The 23,076-nt window shown below is 59.4% G+C and overlaps 5 protein-coding genes across 5 annotated transcripts; 4 read left to right on the top strand and 1 right to left on the bottom strand.

The window, feature by feature from the left end:
• Positions 1-108: 108 nt before the first annotated feature.
• On the bottom strand, positions 109-2,016 carry PSEUBRA_005280 (Peptidase M16, C-terminal domain protein; the record flags this gene model as incomplete). Its single annotated transcript, XM_016438722.2, has 1 exon — positions 109-2,016. One exon carries the CDS (start codon positions 2,014-2,016, stop codon positions 109-111), a length of 1,908 nt encoding a protein of 635 aa, XP_016290579.2.
• Positions 2,017-4,479: 2,463 nt separating this feature from the next.
• On the top strand, positions 4,480-7,584 carry PSEUBRA_005279 (uncharacterized protein; the record flags this gene model as incomplete). Its single annotated transcript, XM_016438728.1, has 1 exon — positions 4,480-7,584. One exon carries the CDS (start codon positions 4,480-4,482, stop codon positions 7,582-7,584), a length of 3,105 nt encoding a protein of 1,034 aa, XP_016290578.1.
• An 821-nt stretch (positions 7,585-8,405) lies between these two features.
• Positions 8,406-11,879, top strand: PSEUBRA_005278 (uncharacterized protein; the record flags this gene model as incomplete). The annotated part of the gene is made up of 1 exon (XM_016438730.1): positions 8,406-11,879. One exon carries the CDS (start codon positions 8,406-8,408, stop codon positions 11,877-11,879), a length of 3,474 nt encoding a protein of 1,157 aa, XP_016290577.1.
• Positions 11,880-16,033: 4,154 nt separating this feature from the next.
• On the top strand, positions 16,034-19,342 carry PSEUBRA_005277 (Zinc finger, PHD-finger; the record flags this gene model as incomplete). Its single annotated transcript, XM_016438735.1, has 1 exon — positions 16,034-19,342. One exon carries the CDS (start codon positions 16,034-16,036, stop codon positions 19,340-19,342), a length of 3,309 nt encoding a protein of 1,102 aa, XP_016290576.1.
• A 446-nt stretch (positions 19,343-19,788) lies between these two features.
• PSEUBRA_005276 (Telomere length regulation protein, conserved domain protein) lies at positions 19,789-22,980 on the top strand (the record flags this gene model as incomplete). Its single annotated transcript, XM_016438742.2, has 1 exon — positions 19,789-22,980. One exon carries the CDS (start codon positions 19,789-19,791, stop codon positions 22,978-22,980), a length of 3,192 nt encoding a protein of 1,063 aa, XP_016290575.2.
• Positions 22,981-23,076: the final 96 nt, after the last annotated feature.

The raw sequence follows: 23,076 nt of genomic DNA, 5'->3' as shown, positions 1-23,076 counted from the left end.
TTTCGCACTTTCGAAAAGCTCTAAGCGGTGTATTGATGCAGAGACGTGGGTTCTATTGATACAAGATGCGGAACAGTTCGGAAAAAATGCGATTTCGAGCGAGATCGTCTACTCAGTGTGCTTGGGCGAGACCCCCAACCCACGCCTGGCAAGGAGATCCCTCACGTCGCCCAAACCTTCCAGCTGGCCCTGAGCGACGATCGTCGCCTGACCCGATCCACGCGGCGACGTACCCACTTGCGCCTTGCTCGGTCTCAACACCCGCGTCGCCACCCTATTCAACGTCTTGAGGTCCACCTGGTCGATCTTGTCACACATCTCCTCGACGCTGACCTTCTTGCCGTGCGCCTGGATCTGTCTGCCCAGGTCCTCCACCTCGACGAGCCGCGACTCGAGTGCCATGACCAACGAGCTCTTCAACTGGTTCTTGGCGCGGTTGAGTTCGGCCTGCGTCACCGAGCCCTGGTAGATGGAGCTGGTGCACAGCTCCAATTCACGCGCAATGACGTGGACGATGCTCGCGTTGAAACTCGGATGCACCGAGGCGGAAATGCCGAACAGACCCGAGTCCGAGTAGCAGTGATGGAAGGCAGCACAGTAGTCGACGCTGTGGTGCTGATTGAGCACGTTAGTGTAGAGGCGCGAGTACATGCCCTTACCAGGACCGCCCGCGCTGAAGGACCCACCGCCACCGAGAAGGATCTGCAGCGTGGCGAGCGCGTAGATGTCGTCGTCGTGGATGCTAAGGCCTTCAAAGGCGACGTAGACGTGGGTGAACTCGAGGTCGTTTTGCGGGATGTAGAGCTCGCCACCGGTGTAGTGCGATGGTGTCGAGACGAGGTCGGCCAGCTCGGCGGAGGTGGGTGTCGCGGACGAGGAGGAGGATGTCGAAAAGTTGGACGAGGAGCGAGAGAAGAGCGAGGACAGCGATGACGACCGAGAGGACGAGGAGGAGGAGGAGGAGGAAGGCGAGCTGGATAGGGATGAGGAACCGGAGTTGAGGCGAGCTGATTCCGATGCGGGCTTGAGGTCGCCAAAGAGCTTCTCGGAAAGCTCGACGAGTTGCTCGTGAGGCATGCCGCTGCCGGCGACCACGATCCTCTCGGGCCTGTACCAGGTGGACATAAAGTTGCGGAGGTTGTCGGCGGTCATTTGCTCGAGGCTCTCGATGGGACAGAGGAGAGGGTTGCCGAGCGTGTTGCCCTGGTATGCTGTAGTATGCAAGAGTTCGGGGAGGATCATTTCGGGCTTGGACCAAATCTCCTGAATCTCGTAAGCGGCTGCTTCCCTCTGCACGTCGAGCTCTTCGGGGCTGAGCAAAGGGTTGAGAATGGTATCGGCGAGGATGGAGAGCACGGCGGGGACATCCTTGTTGAAGACGCTGGACTGGTACATGATGGTCTCGCGAGAGGAGGAGCACATGACGTTGCCGCCGAGCGCCTCGATCTCGGTGGTCATCTGCTGCGAGGAACGATTGGTGGTGGACTTGAAGGCGAGACGGTCCAAGAGATGGGAGGAGCCCGATTCGCCAGCCACCCATGGACGTTCATATCGCGAGCCGGCATCGATGTAGACGCCTACGGCGCTGAAATGACCGGGAGTTGCTTCTGTTGCGACACGGACGCGGTTGGGGAGAGTGGTGACGTTGATGAGGGAGGAAGCAGGGAGAGGCGATGCGTATGGTGATGACGACTCGGACGAGGCTGAGATTGGCGATGCGGTAGGTGCAGATACGGATGCAGAAGAAGAGATGGAGCGTGCCAGTGCGTCGTTCCGTGCGATCAAAGGTTGTCTCGCCGCTTGCAAAGTAGAAGAAAGCGAGCTCGATTTGGACGCGGCAGAGGTAGCAGCAAGTTCAGATATGGATCGCGGTGCCGGTGCAACTCGTCTGGGGAGAGAAGCCTTGAGGGAGGGTGCAGCTGCTCTCGATGTGGATACAGACCGAATCTGGCTGCTTTGTGATCGAGCCAGAGCTCGAGACACAGCGATTGAAGAGGTCGCTGTTGGAAGCCGCATAGTGGAAACCAATACCGTGAGATTTGCTCGGTGTTATGTTGCGAAAGTCGATGCTTGCCTCAAGGAGCTAGACCTGGTTTGAGATTGGTCGAGATTGTGCAATGAACTCGGTGTTCTCGAAAATGTTGAGACGAGCTGCCACGGGCAGTCGATTATGGAGGTCGGAGAATGCGTGTAAGCTTGTGGATTGAGAGTTGATGAGATGGGTGATTGGGTTCAACGTCGACGGGAAGAAGGTCAGATGGTGGCCGTCAGCGGTCAGAGAGACGACATCGGCGTTCAAAGAGTCATCCAGTCCGACTGCGCCTTAAAATTCCGTTTGCCGACGTCTTGTCTGGCTGGCGCGGCTCAAGAAAGTCGAGTCGAGCCGAGAACGATCCGAAGATTTCGCCATTTCTCTCGCTTTCTAACATGAGATGAATTGAAAATCCAAAGATGTCATTCAAGTCCAGATCTCACATTTGAGGGCTGTACAATCGCCGATCAGCAAAGAAAAGCAAATCGAGATAGCAAATCGGCTTCGACTCAGCTTTGGTGATTTGAGACGCAGGGCTGAGACGCTTTATGCAGCTTGACCGTTCCGGGAGCTAAGCGAGCCAATTGAGCACCCGACATCTCGCAGCATGCACTTTCCAGAGCGAGCGTGCTTGCAAGTAGGCGGCTCAGCTGCCGCAGCATGGCGAGCCTCGCCAACGCCCGTGTTTCAATGTGCTGCACGAGCATGCCTGCTTGGTCAGCTTAACTTAACTTGTTTGCTCTTATGCCGCCCGTCATGCGAAACAGTCTCAAGGCCCAGTCCGCTCCACCGGGCTGCTTCACAAAATAGCGGGCTTTGCGATCATTCTCTTGATGGTTGCAATGGCGGATCGTGCTCGCGGTTGATTCACAGCAGGGGACAGCGAATCGAGGGTGCGAGTTCAGCTCGAGGTTCAGGTGCTAGATCGGGTTCGAATCGCTCGGGGGGACTCGTGGCATAGTGCGCCATGCACAGTCGCTCACGATGCTCTGAGACGGGTACAAGCGCGAGGGCGACGAGACAGGCTTTCATGCACATATCTCGCCTAACTTACAGCAAACTACAGGGTCGCTTCCATTACAGGACAAGATGTGCAGCTATCTTTGGCATCCAGCCGGAGGGTCACGCTAGTTGTGAAGCAGGCCGACGTTCCTGCGCGACAAGCATGAATCTGCTAGCAGCATGACAGGATCAATCCATTGAACGCTCGCTGAGACGGCAAGAACCAATGCAAGGACGAGAACCCGCTGGTCGTTGTGCTTTTCAACACGATTTGGGATCACCTTTGGTTTGTTTCAAATGCAGTGCGACCTCGTCGGGTTGCTCAAGAGGCTGCTGGCTGCCTTGCGAGCTGAATCCTATTAAGGTATCTGGGACGAGAACTCGGGCGCGAATAAGGAAGGTGATGTTTGTGCGGACTCCGAAAAGAGGCGGGCTGGAGCCAAGTGCTCCTATCGCTCACGCCTTGCACTGAGCTTCTCAAAGGGTCCAGGAAGCGAGAGAGCAGACCTGATCCAATTCGAGCTCAGTCACATGCGGCACACAGTCTTTGCGGCCAATTCCGCTTGCATCCCTCGTGAACAGCCTCGAATCGAGATTTTCGTGGGTTCGTCACATGTTGGAGCAGTCACAAGGCTGTTCGACGAGCCACTCATGAAGGTCGCAATGGGAGCCCGCTTGCTCTGGACATGTCCTAGTGATCAGTCTCGTCTGAATGAAATGCATGCTCTTCTGACTGCAGCGCGGCTCGTAATTTATGAATTTGATTTCAGTCAGTCAGTCAGTCAGTCAGTCAGTCAGTCAGCCGAGCGAGCAGCCTGAGCCAAGCCAGGTCGAACCGAGCTCAGCCCACACTTTTGCTTTGAAATGAAATTACTCATTTTTGGCGCTCGCTTCGGCGCGGCTTTCTTTGAGGAGCAGCCATCCAGTAGAGCTGCAAGTCTGAGTGCGCTCTGCTCTGTGATTTCTGGTCCGTGTCGGCCCTTGGCTTTTTATAGCCGCTTGGCTCCCCCATTCTCACCTGCCATCCGATCCGATCCGCCTGCGCCGTCACCATCGTCGCCAAGTACCATCACCATCACCCCACCGCGCCGTCACCCTCTTTCCAGATCTGGCGTCCATCCATCCAAACCATTCTCTCCGTCGTGTCGTCAACGCTCTCGGCTCTCACTGACCCGGCTTCCAACATTACGACGCACGACCAAACAAGGCCAGCTCGGCCATCCGTTACAATTCTACGACGTCAAGCTTACTTTCGAATTGCGCATCGACATTGAGCTTCGTGCTGTCCCGCCCTCATCTATACACGCAAGGCGGACGCATACCATTCATTAGCTCGAGCCCAAGTGCTGGCGATCACTTGGAGTTTTCGACTCTACTTACCGCGCCACAACGTCCAATTCCACCCCATCCCGCGACGTAGCAACACCTCTTAGCTGCGCGCCATCATGTCGGCCACAGATCAACACTCGCCCTACGGCAACGGCGACGCGGATGCCAATCAGCAACAGTCCAGCAGCTCCGGTCCCATGCGAACCAACGACAACAAGTCCGACGACAGAGATAAAAAGGGTCCCATCGCTGCCCCCGTCAAGAGCGCTTGCACCTTTTGTCGATCCCGCAAATCGCGATGTGACGGAAACAAGCCCTGCTCTGCCTGCGTAGGTCGTGGGCGTCCTGACGAATGCCTCTACACAGTCTCGCGCCGTGGAGGCAAGCCCAAGCCCAAGGTAGATCCTACCCAAGACCTCCAGAGCCATCTCAACAAGCTCTTTGCCATGACCGACATGCCCTACGCTTTCCGTCGTCCAGGAGGCCTTGCAGGTCCATCGGCTGCGGATGCTTCTGCTGCTCAGGGTATGCAGTCACAGCCACAGCAGCCGCAGCCGCAGCCGCAGCAGCAGCAAGTGCAGCCTCATTCGAGCGTCTTCAACATCCCCACCCAGTACCAGTCCTTTGATCCCTCCGTCCTCCAGCAGCCTTCCTCCCTTCCCAGCGGTCTGCAGATGCAGCAGCCTCACTCCGGTCTGCCATCCGCACAGCAACAGGCATCCGCATTCTCGTATGGCGATCCCATGCAAGATCCCTTCGCAGGGATCCCCGGATTCCAGGCGGGCGGTTTCATGCGATATCAGCTACCTGACGCTGCTCAACAGCCATCAGCATCGCAGATGCTCATGCAGTCGCAGCCGGCGCAACAACACCAACAGCAGCAGCAGCATCAGCACCAGTCACCTTCTCAGCAATTCAACGGCGCAGCTCTGCAATCACAGATGCACGGCTTACAGCAGCAGCAGCAGCAGCAGCAGCAGCAGCGGCAACCAGTACAGCAAGCTGCTCCGTCTAACACGACAGCGCAGCTAGCTACTACGTCGCCACCAGGTGCAGGCCCCGACGGTACGCGCAACCCTGCCGCCCTATCGCCGCATTCACACCAAAGCTCGACCGGTTGGGGACGCATCGATGATGCAATGACAGCGTATCACGCCAGCTCCGTGGCCGCACCCAGCACTTCAAGCCAGTCCAACTCGTCGCGTCACACTTCCATCGACAATGTCGTCGATTCTTCTAAGATCAAGCCATTGTCGTTCAAGACCCTCAATGCCGCCGTCGCCGAGGCTGGCAGTGTCAAGGCGCTGCTGATCGACTACTATCGCTATCTCTATCGCTTCATTCCCGTGCTTCCCCCTCCCAAGCACATCGACGTGCTTGCCAAGTTCTTCAAACCCGACTCGGCCTTCATCTACGCACTTCAGTGCGTCCTGCCCCTCCTGCGAGACGAGATCCAACCGATCGGTGCCATGCACAAGCTATCAGGCCAAGGCATCAACTTTGGCTCCGACGAAAAGAAGGCGGCGCTTCGTGAGCGCACGCTCGCCTTTGAACGCAAAGCCAACGACGGCCTCGATCAGTTGCTCGAGCAGGCCGACGGCGACGAATCAGGCGAGAAGATGCTCGAAGCGGTCCAGACACTGTGCGTGCTTGTCGTGTTCGAGTACGGCAGCGGACGTGCCATCAAGGCGCGTCTCAAGGCAGATCAGGCGCTCGGCCTCGCCATGGGACAAGGACTGCACAAGCTGAGCCACAAGACGGCGCCGGGCGAGAACAAATCGGCGCCGAGCAGCTTTGCGTACGTCTCCAACGCAGGTCATCCGCTCACAGCCATGGGCGTCGACCCCACCGACATTTTTGAGATGCGCAAGCGTTGCTGGTGGTCCGTGTGGAGCCTGGTGCTGTGGGCCGCTTACAACACAGGGCGCATCCCCACCATCCGTGCCGACGATCCTCGTGTCAAGAGCGAGATGCCGGTCGCATCCAATTCGGATGTGTGGACCTCCAACATCAGCTCGTTGCAGGCGCTTCTGCTGGTGCAGGATCGTGTCTTGGCCCTCGCACAGTACGGCCAGTCGCAGGACGGCAACACCGGCGGCTTCGAGCCACCGCGCCGCGAAGCCTCGATGTCGCCTGTGTCTTCTTCGGCCGGCTCGCCGTTCGCTTTCGGCCGTCTCGGCGCTTCGAGATCCGGCTCCGTCAGTAGCGATGAGGCTCCCGCCACCTTCTCCACCCTTCCGACCAAGGCGTCACGACAGGACATTCTCAGCAGCATGCTTGAGATTGACAGCTTCCTCCAGGACCAAATCCGCATCCACGAATCCACCGAGGCGCCCGACTCGCCATTGCCTTCGGAAGTGCCGCTGACGGGTGACCTGGCGCATGTGGAAAAGGAGCTCGAAGATTCGCTGCGCATGGCAGCGGCCGTTCAGCTCTACACCTCGTCGCTGACGCTGCACATTGGTCAGGCCTTCCAGGGCGCGTCTCTGTTTGAACGCAAGCTGTGCTTCCTCAACTCGATCAAGGATAACAAGGACGGCTCGAGCTCGGCTGTCTGCCGTGAGCCCATGCCTGTTCTTGCGCATGACGGCACTCTCGACTTGACATCCTACGCGACGGGCAACGGCAGCGCCAGCGGCAGCGGCAACCTCGACTTGACCTCGCTGGGCGCATCTGCGGCGCCGACCAGCCTGACGCAGCAGGACCTGTACGCGCGTGGACCTTTCCTGCCGCGACTGTCGCTGCTCCGGTGTGTGCACGCCAGCCGCAAACTGCTCGACATTGCCAAACGGCGTCACGGCCAGTCGGTCAACCCGAACCCGTTCAACTGCTGCAGCTTTGTGCTGATCAGTTTCGTGCTCCTTATGCAGGCACTGGCGGTGCACGGTGGGTTTGCGGGCGACGGCGCCATGGGCGAGGAGGACCACCACGTGCAGAACGACTCGATGAACGAGTTCAACGGCCATGGAGAGTACGCCAACGACAGCCTCCAACGCGTGTTGGATCACTCTGGAATGGGCGACGATGACATGGTGGACGACTTTGTGCCCTCGATCGATCCTGTCAAGCAGGCGCAGCTGCGCGACATCTGGGGACGTGTGCGCGAGGCGAGAGACACGCTGATGGATCTGGGCAAGCACTGGGAGGCCGTCGTGCCTATGGCCGATGAAGTCAACCTCTGCCTCGAGACATCGCAACTGCTGCTCAGCAATGCCTATTGATGGCGGCAACTCACACCCACTCCGACCTTTCTTCCTCTCCAAGCCTTGCCTAGTTCGCTCGACGTCGTAGTGTCACAAAGCAGGACTCGATCTTCGGACTACCCACGCGCTGCAAATCTCTCCCTCTCGCCTCCTGTGCCTTTCGCTCTCTCTCCTTCCCCTTTCTCACTCATACTCTTCCACTCTCTCTTCCCGTCTCTTTCTCTCTTTTTCTCTCTCGCTCTCTGGGCCCGAAGCCATTGTTGGTCGAACGTATCATAGCATCATGTATCCATCTTCCTCTCCCAATCTTCGAGTGCTAATTCGCGATCATTCAGAGGACCAACACCGTTGCAGGCCTGAGTTTTATCCCGAAGTTTTCGCACGAGTGTATTACCGACACGCGTGGCACGTGACTCGGAGTGTTGTTCTCGCTTTTCCACCAAAATGAATTTGGCACCAAAGTTGGATGCGGGCTATACGCGCGCGCTCTCTCTTGTGGCTCTCCACAATCGCGAGCTGCAACCCTAACTTTTGTGACGATTCCGCATCGAACACGTATCGGGCTCAGCACCGTCTATCCAGCCACGTTCACCTTCACGCCACCACCATCTCACACAACAAGGCTGCTACAGTCCGAGGCGTAGCAACACCGACCGAAGCATCATGACGGTGTAATTGGCCCGATCAAGCAACCCATCGTCGACATCAGTCGCGTCAACAACATCATTGTCAACGACACCAACGTCACATTCTTTCAACCGGCGTTCCTACCATCCGCAATCTCTTCCCAGTCTGGCTTCGATCCGGCTTTCGGTCTGTGAGCGGCAAAGTGTTAAGGCATGGCGGATCGCTTTGCGGCATTGGCCGGCTACGATGCCGGCTCCAACTACGACTCGACAATAGAGCAGAGTCTTGCTGCAGCGGCTAGAGATGATCTGCCGGGCCTCGAAACAGTAGCCAGCATCAACCTTGACCTTCCGCCCGCCAAGCCTCTCAACAGCACCTTTGGCAGATCCAAAAAGCCCAGCGCTGCGACGGAGCGTGCCAGGAGAATCACTTCCGGCCCGATCGATCTCGGCACAGGACGTGCCCGGACCCCTCCTCCTCCTCATGCAAACGACACCTCGCGCACGTCCTCCAACAAGGAGAATGCGCGTCAAGATGAGCCTCCCTCTACACAGCGCAAGCAGGAGCAGCGAAGACACTACGGCGTGCGCATCGCCGACGACGACACCTTTGAGGAGCTCGAAGACAGTCTGCAGAAGGGACACCAGCAGCAGAGCGAGCTCCAACGCATGCAACAGGACATCTCGCAGGGCGGTGACTCTCTCCTCGCCGCATCTCCAGGCAACGATTCGGGTCAATGGGGTGCTCGTGCCATGCGTCGCCGGTCAGCAGCAGGAGTGTCGATGAAGTCGGCGCAAGAGAGGATCAACAATCTCACCCAAGAACGCGACGAGCTCAAGATCGTCGTCGATCTGTTGCGCGAGAAGGTCTCGCTAGACGATCGACTAGCCGAGCTCATCGTCCTCAAGAAAGAGAAGCTCTCCTACACCAACAAGATGATCGCCCAACAAGCCATGCTCAAACAGCAGGATCGTGCCATCAAAGTGTTGCAAAAGGAACAGCAGCAATGGAAGGGTACGACTCCGACCGACTACGAGCAGCGGATCGCAGACCTCCAGGCAAAGCTGCTTGCCGCCAACAATAAAGCCGAGGAAGAGAGACAAGAGAAGATCCGTCTCGAGGACGAGCTCGACTTTGTCAAGCGAAGAGGGCCGCCACCGGGCGACGCAAGTCGTGGCGATGAGACCTCGGCAACATCGCTCGGCGACTCGACCCGCTTGCGGAAGCGCATCGATGCGCTTCGCGACGAGCACGAGGACGAAAAGTACGAGCTGCGCCGGGAACGCGACGAGGTGCAAGAGCAGCTCGAACAGGCTCGCGATGAGATCGAGCATCTTCGCTCCCAACAAGGGCGCGACTCTTCGCCGAATGGATCTATGCATCACCAGCGCAACATCGATGACCTCGAGCAGCAGCTTACCGCCCACAAGACCGAGAACGCCAAGATGCTCGAGCGTCACGCCCAGCTCGTTGCCGATATCGAACAGCACAAGGACGAGGTGTACGAGCTGCGTTCGTCCGAGGAGGCGCTGCAGAGGGAGCTCGATGTGGCCAACCAGAGACTCGAGCATGCCAACATCACGCAGGAAGATGAGGCAGTACGCTTTGTCGAAGCCGAGCGTCTGGCCGCCGACCGATACCAGGACCAGATCGACAAGCTGCGCGACGAGCTTGCCTCTGCGCAATTGCAGATCGACGGCAAGGAGGCTGAGCTCGAAAAGCTGGATGCAGAACTGCAGGACCTCACCGCCAAGGTGGCCGATCTCGAATACGAGTTGCGACAAGCAGAGCAGCTGCTCGAGGAGCAAAAGGTCCAGCTGGAAGGCGTCGAAGCCGAAGCGGACGAGCTCGACCGACAAGTGCAGACCTTCAAGCAGGAGGCGGACGAGCTACGTGCTGAGGCTGACGAGCTGCACCGCGAGCTCGAAGCCAAGGACGCCGATCTGGCCGAGACCAACAAGGAGATGCAAGAGATGTCGAACCGCATGTTTGGGCTCGAGGAAGAGCTCGAGGCGCGCGCCGACGAGATCAAGCAGCTGGACGAGGAGATCGCCAAGGTCGAAGAGGTGTTGCAGCAAACCAACGAGAAGCACGAGCGTCACACCACTGTGCTCAAAGAGAAGCTCGTCGCGACGACACAGGACCTGACAGGAGCACAAGCGCAGCTGGAAGCGACGTTGGGCGAGCTTGAAGCGATGCGCGAGGAGGCGGATTCGTACGCACGCGAAGCAGAGCAACTTGCGGCGGAACGGGCACGGCTGGAAGAGATCAATGCCAAGCTCGACGCTAAGGTCTCGGATGTGGTCGAGGATCTCAAAGCCGAAGAGCGAGCGCTGGACGACGCCCACGCAGAGTGGGAACGCAAGCTCGAAGAGACCGAGTCGCGCATGGCACGCGTCGTGCGCGACAAGGACGAAGCCATTGTTGCGCTCGAAAAGGAGCTCAACCAGATGGAAGACGACCTGGCCATGCGCAAGTCCGACGTCCAGACGCTGCAAGACGCGCTCCGATCCAAAGAGAACGAGTCGTTCCGAATGGGTCAGAGCTCGGCCAACGACAAGTACAGTCTCGAGCTCGAAATCGATCGTCTCAAACGCGACCTCTCGCGATGCGAGGACGACCTGGCGCGAGCACGCAAAGACCTCGATCGCAAGGACGACGCGCTTCGACAGAAGGAGGACACGCTGGCGCAGGTGCACTCGGAGCTGAGGGAGGTGCAAGCCAAGCTGGCGAGCGAGATGCAGTCGCGCCTTGGCCTGTCGGAGCGATTCGAGGCGCAGCAGGCGGCGGTGCAGGCGGAGCGCAAGGAGCTCGAATCTGCCCGGGCCAAGATGGAGGAGCTGGAGCACGAGCTCAACGCCGGCGAGCGAGCGACGCTGCGAACCGAGCAAGCCTCCCGCGATGCCTTGAGCCAACGCAACGCTCTGCTGCTCACCATCTATCAGCAGATGGGCAAGATCCTCGCCTCGTCCACCGCGGACGGCAACTCGACGCCACGCAAGCGCGAAGCGGAACTCAAGCCGTTTACCAACTTTGACGTCTTCCACTCGTCGCTCCTCTCGCGTCTGCGCCGGGTGTTCGATACGCAGCTCGGTGTGGACCAAAAGGTCAAGGAGCTCGAAGCGAAGCTCATGGAGAAGTATACGGCGCTCAAACGGCAGCAGGACTCACGTTTCCGCCAGATCGATCGGTTCGAAGCGTCGATCAAGGTGGCCGCGGACAAGCAGGGGCAGTGGCGACAGCGATTGGTGTCGAAACAATCCGAGCTGGACGCGGTCAAGGCGACCAATGCCGAGCTGCTCTCGCAGATCTCGTCGCTCAAGACGCGCAATTCGCTCTCGACACCGGGGGACAACAACAAGCTCACGACGCTCACCACGAGGGCCAACACGGCGGAGCGTCGGCTGGCGACAGCACTGACACAGGTGAGTCAGGCCGAGGACCGGTTGGCGGAAGCCAAGGTCAAGTACGGCGAGGGGGAGGGCAAGTGGGCGGCACGCATCAAGGAGCTGGAGCTGCGGTGCAAGGCGGCCGAGGAGCGGGTCAAGAGGGAGAGGCAGGGGGCCAAGGAGAGGGTGGCCGAGCTGGAGGAGATCAGGCGGAAGTTGGAGAAGGATCTGGAGGCGGCGACCAAGCGCAACCGATTGGTGGGCGACCTGCAGGCGAATGTGCGCGGCATCAGTTAGTCCCTCTCTCCAGGACCTCATCTCTTCTCTTCGGGCTCGAATGGTCGACACGACATTTTCGTTTCCAGTGCGCCCATCGTGTAGCGCCATCATTGTATTTGTACCCATGTTTCACTTTGAACGATGACTATGGTCGGCTGATGTCGTCGTGTGCGGTGCATAGCCGAATGGAAGTCTGTGCGAGGCGGCTGTCGTTGCTTTGCAAGCAGGCCCATACGTGCGAAAGGACGACCCTATCTCGATGTTCGGCAGCGGCTCGCACTGGGCCGAGTGTAGGTACGGGTAGAAGTTGAACTGTCAAAAACGGGGAGATCTCATGCGAAGAGGAGGGCTGTCTAGCGCGACATGATTTCGATGCACGACGGCTGCACATGCATGCAGGCTCCTTGCAATCTTTCCAGAGCTTCCTGGCTCAACATGGGGCAATGATGCTCCGCTGCCGTGAGCTGTATGCAAGATGTTATTGTCGACGCAGACAAGATCCAGCTGCAATGATCTGAAAGGGCGGGAAGATGGGCAAGGAGCTCACCGAGGTCAGAAGGATGTTGCGGATTGTGAGGGCAGGAAAAGCAGGCACGCCATCGCATGCCAGGTGCCATGCACGATGGCCACCGATCCATGCACGCCTCGCTTCACATCAAGTCCGCCACTGTATCTCACCACCTCGCGCAACTGTCACGAAGCTGGATTTCGGCGTTCCCACCGTCTCGGAACCGCTGCTGTGGGAATTGTACAGGGTAAGACGACCATCCCTCGCGAACGGTTGGGTCGATTGCGACGATCGAAGCGACCAGCCAAGCCTCCATCGAGAGAGAAGCGCCACGATGAGAGATGGCTTCTGTACAGTGTGTGGGGGAGTTCGTCCGGTTCGATCGCAGGCCACGGGGAATGGACGCGATCGAGAACGATGGCCATTCGGGTAGAATCGTCCTTCAACCCGCACTTGATCCCCACTCTGGATTTGATACGAAGAGGAGAAGGGCAAACGGGATCGTTGACGACGCGAGAAAGTTCCCATGCAAGCCTGTTCTCCGAGCGAGGTGCAGCTCGAATTTCGCGCCGCGCTCTCCAAAGTTCGACAGTTCGGCGCGTCAAGTTGGAATGTTCGTCGCGTAAAGTGGCTTCTTTCTCTTTTGGCAGGTGAGGATGGTGCGCCTAGCCGAACGCGACGCGAGTGGGACGCGTAAAGTTGCGGTGTGGCGGTTGCGGCTGCTGCACCTTGCTGCAGGAAGATGCACTTTCGACTTTCGAGACAAAGCACACCTGCATGTTTCAGTGCCAAAATCCACGTTTTCAAAGCGGTGGCTTTGCATTCTCCTGCGCGATGGAATTTCAACCTGCATCAACCGCACCGTTCGCTTGCCCTTTCCGCTGCCGCCTCTGCTGCAGGTTGACCATGTCGAGATGGAATCGGAGTCGGGGAACCAAGCTCGTGTGTGTGTATGCTTTCTGCACCGCGCGATCTGCTTTCGTTCCCGCTCTTGGCTCTTCTCTAGCGGACCGGCGATGCTTCCATGCAATCAATCGCTCACCAACAACAGCGTCGATAAGGAGACACAAAGACTGTCTGGATCCGGCGTATCGGTCATCAACAAGAATGAGGAACGCCACACAGACTTGTTTCATCATGGCCCATGCTTTGCGGTCTCGGTTCGAGAGATGGTAAGACGGAATTGCTTTCGTCGAATCCATTCTGAAAGCCGTCGGATCTTCTTCGCTTGTGAATCGATTTAGCGTTCTTTCTGCGGGGAAAACACCACGAAGCAGCCGTCAAACTCAAACATCCTCTTCTTCCTTTCTGGCGAATTCTCAGTCAAAAGTCAGCAGCGGCCACCCACACGACTCTCCATTCTTCCTGTCAGGAATTTCCCGCTCTCGAGCCAACAATGCTTTTTGCTGCCGCTGAGAAGTTCAAGAATTTAGGTTTACAGCTGCCCACCCAGACGCCGCTCTTCGCAAAGACCCCGTTTATCGAGTGAGAGCCAGCGCTTGGAGGCCCGTTGGCAGTCCCGCTAACCGCCCTGGGCCAACAGACGAGGACCGGCTCTGGCTCGCCAACGCTGGTGCCGGCTTCGCTTGGCGTCCAGAATCCCATCTCGACAAACGCTTCCCAGGCAAGATTGATCATCTCTAAACGCCCCTCTCGATCGCTGCAGTAGCATATTCAGCATTCTCACATTAGAGTATGGCGTCGTCTGACCCTGCTTAGCTTATAGTACAGACATGCCCTCCGATGATGCTGTAGTGGCTGGTGCTGCTGATGATCATGTTGATGACGAGCTGATGGATCAGTAAAGGTCTGGGTTCGATCAGACAACGGAACGATGAGACGGCGGGTTTGGCCGGCTGGTCTTGAAAGCCGGAGTCGATCTGTGCAAAACGGCGTGTGCGTGGCTTTCTCTTCCGCCAGAATTCGCTTCAAAGCAGGGCCTCGCCTGGTCATCCTCCTCTCGTCTGCTCATGAGGCTTACTTTGCCCGTCCTGCCTACTGATTCCCTTGGCCGCTGCCGCTACCTGTGCGCTGCCTGCCTTTCCCCTGAGCTCTGCCTCAATCGCTTGCTCCTGTGGGTCCGGCCGTTCCGTTACTCCGCTGCGATCAAGCGACATTGGGCTGCAGCATCTTTGCTCGCACGCTGCTGCCCTTACCGCTCTGGCCTCCTGCACATCTGCCGCTGCAGCTGCTCGTGCTCCTGCCTGTGAGCTTGCGTGCTCTCCCAAGCCTAGTTCATGTTCCTGCCGCAGGGTCGCCCCTGTTCGAGCGGTTGCTGCAGTTGACCCAGAGTCCTTCCCAAGCACGGTCGGAGTCTGGCCCTGATAGCGCATCAACGCTTCCCAGAGGTCGTGCTGCCGGCCCTGGCTAGATTGAGCATCTATCCCTTCTTGCCCTCGTGCGTCTGACTTGGTCTCGCTTGAGTCAAATCTTCCTGCAACCTGCAACCTGCCAAATCGCTGCTCCCCCTTCCTCACTCAGCATCCTCGGCCTGTCCTCCTCCTCCTCATCGACTTTGTGGACTTTGTTATCTCTGACGCCGTCCTCATCCGTCCCACCATCACCATCACCACCACCATCGTCATCCCCATCTCCAATCACTGCCACCGCGGTCGCACACTGCCTCTCCATCTGCTTCTCTTCCTTCAGCGTTCCATCGATCAAAAAGGCTCCTCCTCATCATTCATTCGCTTCTGCTGCATACATCCTCACTGAGCTGCTCTCGTTGCACCACTGGCTATTCTCGCAAACTGTCGCCAATCTTGCCATTCCGCATCGACTCAGCCTCCCTTGCATAGCATCTTGGCTTCTATATCATCCTCTCGACCATCTTCCTGCAAGTCATACGCACGTTTTCGAGTCGGAATTCCCGACGCACGCACGCAGTTGAGCCAAACCTCGATTGCACCTCGCATCCCACCGCATCGCAGCACACAGTCACGCATTTCCAGCCTTTTCGCGACAGCCGACTGGTGACTGTTGCACCCTTTGCCTTGCCTTTTGGGAAATCACAATTGCACCTCAGCGTCCCTTTCAGCCCAATCCTATTCGACCTCGACCCCCTTTCATCCTGTCACATTGCATCTTCTTCCCCTTTGTCACATTCGCCTTTTGGTTCATCAACGTCAGCTCCGTCAAGCTGTAGGCTCAACATCACACTCGCTCGCTCGCTTCTCTCCTTCAAGGCTCTTCTCTCGCTGGTCGTAGTTCGCCTTTCCTTTCTTTATCAGCTCGATTGTCTCTCTTGCATCAACCTTAATCCCTTTCATCAACGTAAGTCCTCCCTCCTATGTCCCTTTGGCAATCTCGCCGTTCGGCAGTCTGCGTCATTGCACGGCGGTGGAGATCGACGCTCGAGCGCCCGCCTGCATCACTGCATGCATGCACACAAGCATCCTCGCGCTGTTGCCCTGCAGAGACAAATTTTGCACCTCCCACACCCCCACCACCGCCATAATCTCCTCTTTCCTCTTCATATCCGGACCCTGTCGCTAACATCTATCTCCTTTGTTCCCTTGCGATATCCTCTCCCTCATCGTCCCCAACGCTGATATTGCCGCTTGTTCGTGGTGATCATTATCCTTGCTACGCTGCCTACGCTGCCTACGCTGCCTACGCTGCCTCGCCATCATCCCTTCGACGCCGTCTGCGTGCTGCCATCACCATGTCGTGGTCAAATCCTTACTTTGACCCCCCGTCGCCATCACCTGCGCCCTGGTCCACCTCGCCCATCACAGCACTACCCCCTCTCACCAACATGATGACGAGCGCACTCTCGCCGTCCATGGTCAATATTCAGGCCCCCTTTGCTGATGCTGGTCATCTCAAAGCTGCCGTCCCCCCTGCATCACCTCAAAAGAAGCAGCGCGCCTCCTCGCCCAAGAAAGCTTCCAAGCTCGCCTCTTCCTCTCCGGCTCCATCATCGTCACCCCTTAAAAAGGCGAGAAGCTCCTTCAAGCGCACTTCTAGCACCGCCAGCATCATGGACGCCGTCATGAACTCACGAGCCGCCATCGACCACGATACCGCCCCTGCGCAGGGCCTCGGTCTGCCCATTTCGAGCAGCAACATCTTCGAATATAGTCGCTCTTCGCCTTTCGCATCGTCGTCGTCGACCACCCTCGCCGACCTCGAAGACGCAGACACCTCCAAGGTGCTCTCTACCCCTCGTCGCGGCAAGCGCGTTGGCAACGTCCATATGGGATGGGAGTCTCCCGTCAGCGGCGAGCGCACTCCCAATGCTGTTCCTCACACTTTGCCCAAGATCGGTCGTCCATCTCATCCTCTAGCTAGCACTGCCGTCGAGGCCTCTCCAAGCAAGCGCAAGGCGTCTACCGCCTTCGCATCGGAGCTCCACACTTCCCAGCGCAGCCTCGTCGATCTCTCGGGCTGGGCCTCGGCTGCCATGATCAGCTCGGTGCCTCTCTCAGAAGATCGCAGCAAAAGCTCGCCCGGCTTTTCACCTCGCTTCGTACCCGAGCCCGTCATGACCGGTCTCTTCTCGGTCGAGACGCGCGATCCATTCGCCGCCTTCACCTTTGAGGATTCGCCCATCATCGACCAGAACGCAAAGCTGGTGCCACTCGAGGTCGAAGGCCTGGGTCGAGTCGCCATCCACCGCGACTTTGCGCAGCAGATCACCGATCACCCTCCCAACCCCGACAGCTTTGCATCGAGACGCTTTTCCTGCTCGTCTGATCGCGATGCGTCGGCGCTGCTGCGAGGATGCGACTCGGACGACTCGGCAGCTCGAAGCGAGAATGGGTCCTCCACCGATCCCACTTCGGCCGGCACTCCTTGCCCCTCGGGCATCTCACCCAGCTTCTCGTTATCGTCTCAGTTCCCGGCCTCCGAGCCCGTCTCGCCGGTCAAGAAGATGAACAAGGCGAGCCAAGCGTCCGGGGACATCAGCGCTGAAACCCAGAAGGCGTTGATGGCATTGATGCGCATGGACCCGGTCGGTTCCTCCAAGCAACAGGACGACAAAGTCCACCGCCCTCGTCTCGGCGGCAGCAGCAACAGCGCCGCCAAGCTGCCAACACTCGACTGGCCCGACTGCCCAAGCGGCCCCTGGTCCGCTGCTGGCCGTCACATCGACGATGTCAAGCAGAAGCGCCGCGAGGGCATTCAGCGATGGCTCGAGTCAGATTCGAGCGACGAGACCGAGCTCGACCTCGCAGAGCCTTCGGGCGCATCAGCTTTCCGACACCATCCGATGGTGGCCAAGGCCTTGCTCGATCGTGCTCGCAAGCTTCAGCGTGCCCAGCTCTCGGCCGCCGTCACTGCTGCCGCCAACGCTCGCACTCCCGCCAAACGCGGCAGGAAGTCGAAGCAACAGCTGCTGCTGCGCGTCGCCGAGACACCAAAGCGTCGTGGCCGCAAACCCAAGGTGGCGGCTTCCGTCGCTAGCTCGTCACGCAAATCGGTGGCGACCGGCGCTTCTTTGGCACGATCCAACGCCAGCGCCATCTTTGGCTGCAAGTGCGGCATCGACGATGATTCCATCATCATGGTCCAGTGCGACGGATGCCGACACTGGCTTCACCTGCCCTGTGTCGGCATTGATGCGGTCAACGAACTTTCAGACGAGTGGTTCTGCGACGACTGCTGCGAGGCCGCCCTCACGGAACACCTCTCGCCTGCCTCGTCGATGCCAGCTTCAGCTTCCTCCTACGCGCATCTCAGCACGCCCGAGGCGCTCGAGGCTGTGCTCTTGGGCCAGGAGCCCGTCTTCACTCTCCCGAGTGGCACACCCATCCACCGCCACGGTGTCGCTGTGTCGTCATCGATCGCACTCGCTCCCAGCCCGCCGCTTCTGTCGGTGGGCGATCGTGGTGGACGCAGCACAGTCAAGCGTCAAGGTCAGGGTCGTTCTCGAGCCGAGCGCGTTGGCTGGAGGATCAACGAACCCGGATCGCCGCTCGCTCGCAAGAGCACCACCGCCTCGTCCGGTGTCCGCCCTGCCGTACCCGAGACTCCCTCGAGGTCCAGCGAAGCTACAGCCGACTTCACCGATGCCAGCACCACGCCGAGCCTGCTCGCCGGCTTCTCGCGCGCTGATTGGGAGCCCACCCGCGCCAGCAACAGGTCCGAGCGCCAGGCCACACCGCCTCGCATGGTTGGTATGAGCACGCCTAGCCGCCACGCCTCCGGGCGCAAGGCTAGTCACTCGGGTCCGCTCTCCCTTGGTCTTGGCGTGGACGAGGCGGTGCACGCCGACGTCTTTTCGACGCCTTCCCGCCTTGCTTCCGGTGGCTCTTGGGCGTACCGTTCAGGCGCTCAGCCTCTGGGCAGCCAGACACCGTCGCGCTCAGCCGGTCGTCATCAGCGGGTCGACTCCTTTAGCGGTGGTCTGCTGTCCACGCCGGGTCGCGACTTTTTGTCAGGTGCCTTCGGCACCGAGCCTTCCACCAGCATGCCCAGCCTGGTCTACAGCAGCGGCTATGTGGACGGCTTCGAGGACCACCTCGGCAACGAGGCCTTCTACAACGGCAGCAACAGCCGAGCGTGGCAGCTCCAGTCGCCCACCTCGAGCACGCGTGCCGTCCGCGCCCGTCAGCCATCAGGTCTCGGCACGCCCTGGTCGAGCTCACTGCTCAAGACGCCCGAGCTGCAGCCTCGCCAGCCCAACATGTCTTCAATGCGCGCAGGCAGGTTCGATGCGAGCGACGACTTCCCTCCCTCGTCATCGCCCTTCCCGCGCACGCCGACGTTCGACATGAGCAGCCCGCGCTTCCTCGCCCCGCACAGCTACGGCACGCACGAACGCCAGCCGAGCCATCTTGGGTTGGGTCTGCCTTCGGGCGCCGGCGCTAGCTCGTCGGCGCGCCTGCACAAGGCGCTGGGTACCGCTGGCAGGGACGGCAATAGGTCGAACAGCAGCAGCGGCGCCAAGCATCGCCAGGTGTCGACCGAGGTGCCTATGGGACTGGGCATCGGGCTGGATTTGGATGATGTGCTCGATTGGGCGTGAGCGGTCGCACAGTACCTTTGTTAGCATTCGCATTTTCTATGACTTCTTTCATGGCCATTTGTGGCAGTCAGCTTTCTCGCAGTCTTGTTTCATGCATCAATTCGAGTATCGTTAGCATCTTCAGTGACCTCGTTTGTGTTCCGTGTGTCTGGGAGCTCGTATGAGTGATAGGGTGTGTGCAATGAGCTGACAAGAAAGGCCTCGAACTGTCGAGAGCGCGGAAGTCGGACAGAAGGACCCTGAACTTTTTGGCGTGGAGAGAAAGTAACACTTTCCGCAACTACTCCCAGCAATCTTCCTTTCTTCCTCATCTCGAGCAACACAATCAAGCACTCCCGCTGAGGTCACGTCACGGTCACGCAGCAGTAGAACGATGATCTACGCCTGAACTTAAAGCAAAGGTGATCGCGATGTCGCTTGCAGAAGTGATGCAGGCAGCGCCAACCATGTCGGCAGGCCCCTCCCACACTGTCGACTCTCGGCAGCTCAGACGAGACTTTGCAGCGATCAAGGACGGAACTAAACGATTCGGCTCGCCTTCCGAAGTCATTGCAACATTCACTGCCCCCTTCATCCGTCTCTTTGGCCCCGATGCTCTTCCACCGAGCCTCAGGCCCGCCATCGGACCCTCTGCCTCGACCAGCGCACCGCAGCGCGCCCCACTCGACGTCCTGCTCATCGAGACGATCCAAGAAGCCCTCCTTGTGCGCATCGTGATCGATCTCCCATCTTCTACTCAGCTTCGTGACCTGCTCGAGCTCTGGTCATTCGCGCCCTCCCTCCAAGCAGCCCAAAAAGGTGCGGTACAGCAATGCGCACTACGCACCCTCTGCCGGGTTCTCCCTTCTCCCAACCTTCATCCGCTCACGCTCGCCGCGCTCGAGAGGCTCTGCATTGAAGCGTTGGATCGACTGTCGCTTCCCGCACTGGTGTCAAGCGTGCAAGCGGAACCCAATGCAGCTCGCGCAGACGTGGCGTGGAGCGAGACACTACGCTTGGCCTGCTCCCTCCCCGATCGACTGGCGAATGCGACACAGGGGAAGCTTCCCGCTGGCTTCTCGCAGACAACATGGATCGGGAGGGTGCTCGTCGGCGGGATTGCGCAGTGTCTCTCCACAGCGAAAGAGGGAGAGAGGGTGCCGACAAAACACCTCAAAGACGTGCTAACGCGGCTCGACAGGATGGGATACCTGAGCAGAGCGGTGGATGCCGAAGGGCGTGGTTTTTGGGTGACGCTTCTGCGCAGGATACAAGGGGATGAGGGTGCTGCGCGGAACTGCGCGAGGTTGCGGAGTAGGTTGGGGAGGAGTTTGAGGGGTAGATTGGATTGTGGGCTGGTGGAGACGTTGCAGTACTGGATGACAAGAAAAGGCGTAGCCAGTGTGTTGGTGACGAGCGCCGAGAAGGCGAGGCCAGGGACGGAGGGGACAGCGTTCCTTGGCAAGTCGTCGCAGGAGATGGTTGCTGCCCTCACTCACATCTTCGACACCCTACTCCGTCCCTCGTCTTCGGACTATTCCACGACGTCCGCCTCCGACTCGGACGATGACGACGACGCTGAATCGCGCCTCATCGCCGATTTCCGCCTCCTCGCCCTCTCCTCGCCCCACCACTCCCCCCTCCTCGCCTGGGCCTGGGCGCACCATCTCGCGCACACACTGCCGCCTGCATCCCTGCTCATCTGCCTCGAATCGTCCCTCGAACAGTGGTCCGACCCCTCGCGCATCCGACTAGCCCTGCTCACCCCCACCCTCTTCCTCAGCACCCTCATCGCATGCCTTCTCGCTGCGATACCGTCCACCCTCCCGGGGCTAGCCGCAGTCGCTCGCTCGAGCGCGGTAATTACCGGCGTCTCGTCGCACCTCGAGCAGCCCGATCCGACCATCCGACGGATGGGCATGCTGATCGCCGAACTGCTCAGCGCCAAGACTGCCGGGGAAGGGAAAGCGCTGAACTTCGGTAAAGGCGCATGGAACGGGACGGGGGAGGGGAGGGAGGAGGCGCGGGTGGTGAGGGCGTTGGGCGATGCCTGGTCACACCATGTGAAATGTGTGGACAGGGTAAGGGAGGGATGGAAGGGGGTTGGGGAGGCCGTGCGGGTGGTCGGGGTTGAAGAGGAGGAACGGATGGTGGAGAGGATCGAGTCGATTAGCAAGGAGAAGAGGGGGAAGGTGAGGACGAGGAGGTTGCCGGAGCGAGTAGCGCCGGTCCGACCCGCTGTTGGAGCGAAGACAAGACCGCTCATCACGATGATCGAGCCTGACAACGAGCAGGAACTCCCACCGCAAGAGTCGCCGCTCACGATGTTTTCCTCCCGCCCCACTCGCGCTTCAGACGCGTCAGACTCCAGCTCGGAGGGGTCGGATAGCGACATTGCGCCGGACGACCCAGAATCCGTCCACCGCCTCGCAGCCTCCCTCACCGGCCTATCCACGTCTGAAACCAACACCCTGCTCAACACCAACCCTCGCTCGGGCGGAAAAATTACCGACCTGGACGCTAACACCGACGCCCACGCACCCAGCTTCACCCGCACCCCGCCACCTCCGATCTACATCTCCCAACTCTCGCCCCTCCTCCGCGCCTCAGACCGCAGCAGCATCCGTCAGGGCTTGCACCACGCCTCCTCGCTCATCGCGCGCAAGTCGAACCCCGCTTTTGGCGCGGAAGTGCGGGAGAATGCGGTGGACCTGGTGCTGACGCTCATTGCGCTGCACGACAATTATGGGATCAAGCGGTTCGAGCAGATGCGGCGGGCGGCGGTGAAGGCGTTAGCGATCGCAGAGCCGGGCGTGGTGGTGCCCGTGTTGGTGGAGCAAGGGATGGGCGGACAGTATAGTGAAGCGCAGAGGAGGGGTGTTTGGTGGGCGGTGGTCGAGAGCGCAGTGGTGTTGGCCAAGGGCGATGCAGCGGGAGATGGGGATGAGGAAGAGGGGGGGAGGGTGGAACGGGTGATGGAAGGGGTGGTGAAAGGTGCGCGGGCGGTGGGCGAGTCGAAGGTGCCCCAGATCAAGAGGCAGCGCGGGCTGATGGTGTCTCAACAGACGAGCGCCGGTCGGGGCAAGATGGTCCAGTTGCACGATCCATCAGCCCCATCAGCGCTGGTGACGGGTGGCAAGGACGAGTGGGCACAGCTAGCGGGCCCAGTCTACCTCTTCCCCCTCATCAACCGGTTCCTCGCCTACCAGGCATACGCACAACGCGGTGCGGGAGGGTTTGACACAACAACGACCGCACTGTTTCACGACACGATCAGCGTCCTCCTCTCCCTCGCACCCACCACCCTCATCCCTTCCGTCACAACATCCGTCCTCGACCTGCTCAGCACCTCCCTCTCACCAACACTCACCCCCACAGGCCCGCTCACAAACTCCCTCCTCACCCTCCTAGCCATCACCCTCGATCGCACCCTCCAAGGTGACCCACAGCGCCTCCTACAGGACCGACACAGCGTGTCCCACCTGCAGCAACTGATGAGCTGGACGCGGGAGGTGTTTGCCGATGTGCAAGCGCAGGCGCCCACAGGGATGGCAGGGAAGATTGCGGCCAGAGCGGCGAGTGTGCTGCTCCTCATGGATAGGCTGGACGAGGTGAGGGAGGGGTGGGTGAGGGAGTTGGTTGGGTTTGTGCCTGCCTAGCCTCCCGTTGAGCGCCATCCGGCCCGAGTTCAGAGTGTCGGTGCTGCATCCACGCTGGACGACCTCATCCAACGCACGCAATGCCACTTCTGCATT

Source organism: Kalmanozyma brasiliensis (genome assembly GCF_000497045.1).
Source record: "Kalmanozyma brasiliensis GHG001 unplaced genomic scaffold PSEUBRA_SCAF5, whole genome shotgun sequence".
In the NCBI taxonomy this organism is placed as follows: domain Eukaryota; kingdom Fungi; phylum Basidiomycota; class Ustilaginomycetes; order Ustilaginales; genus Kalmanozyma; species Kalmanozyma brasiliensis.
The sequence above is the reverse complement of the archived record's forward strand: the minus strand, read 5'-3'. Positions and strand labels throughout refer to the sequence as shown.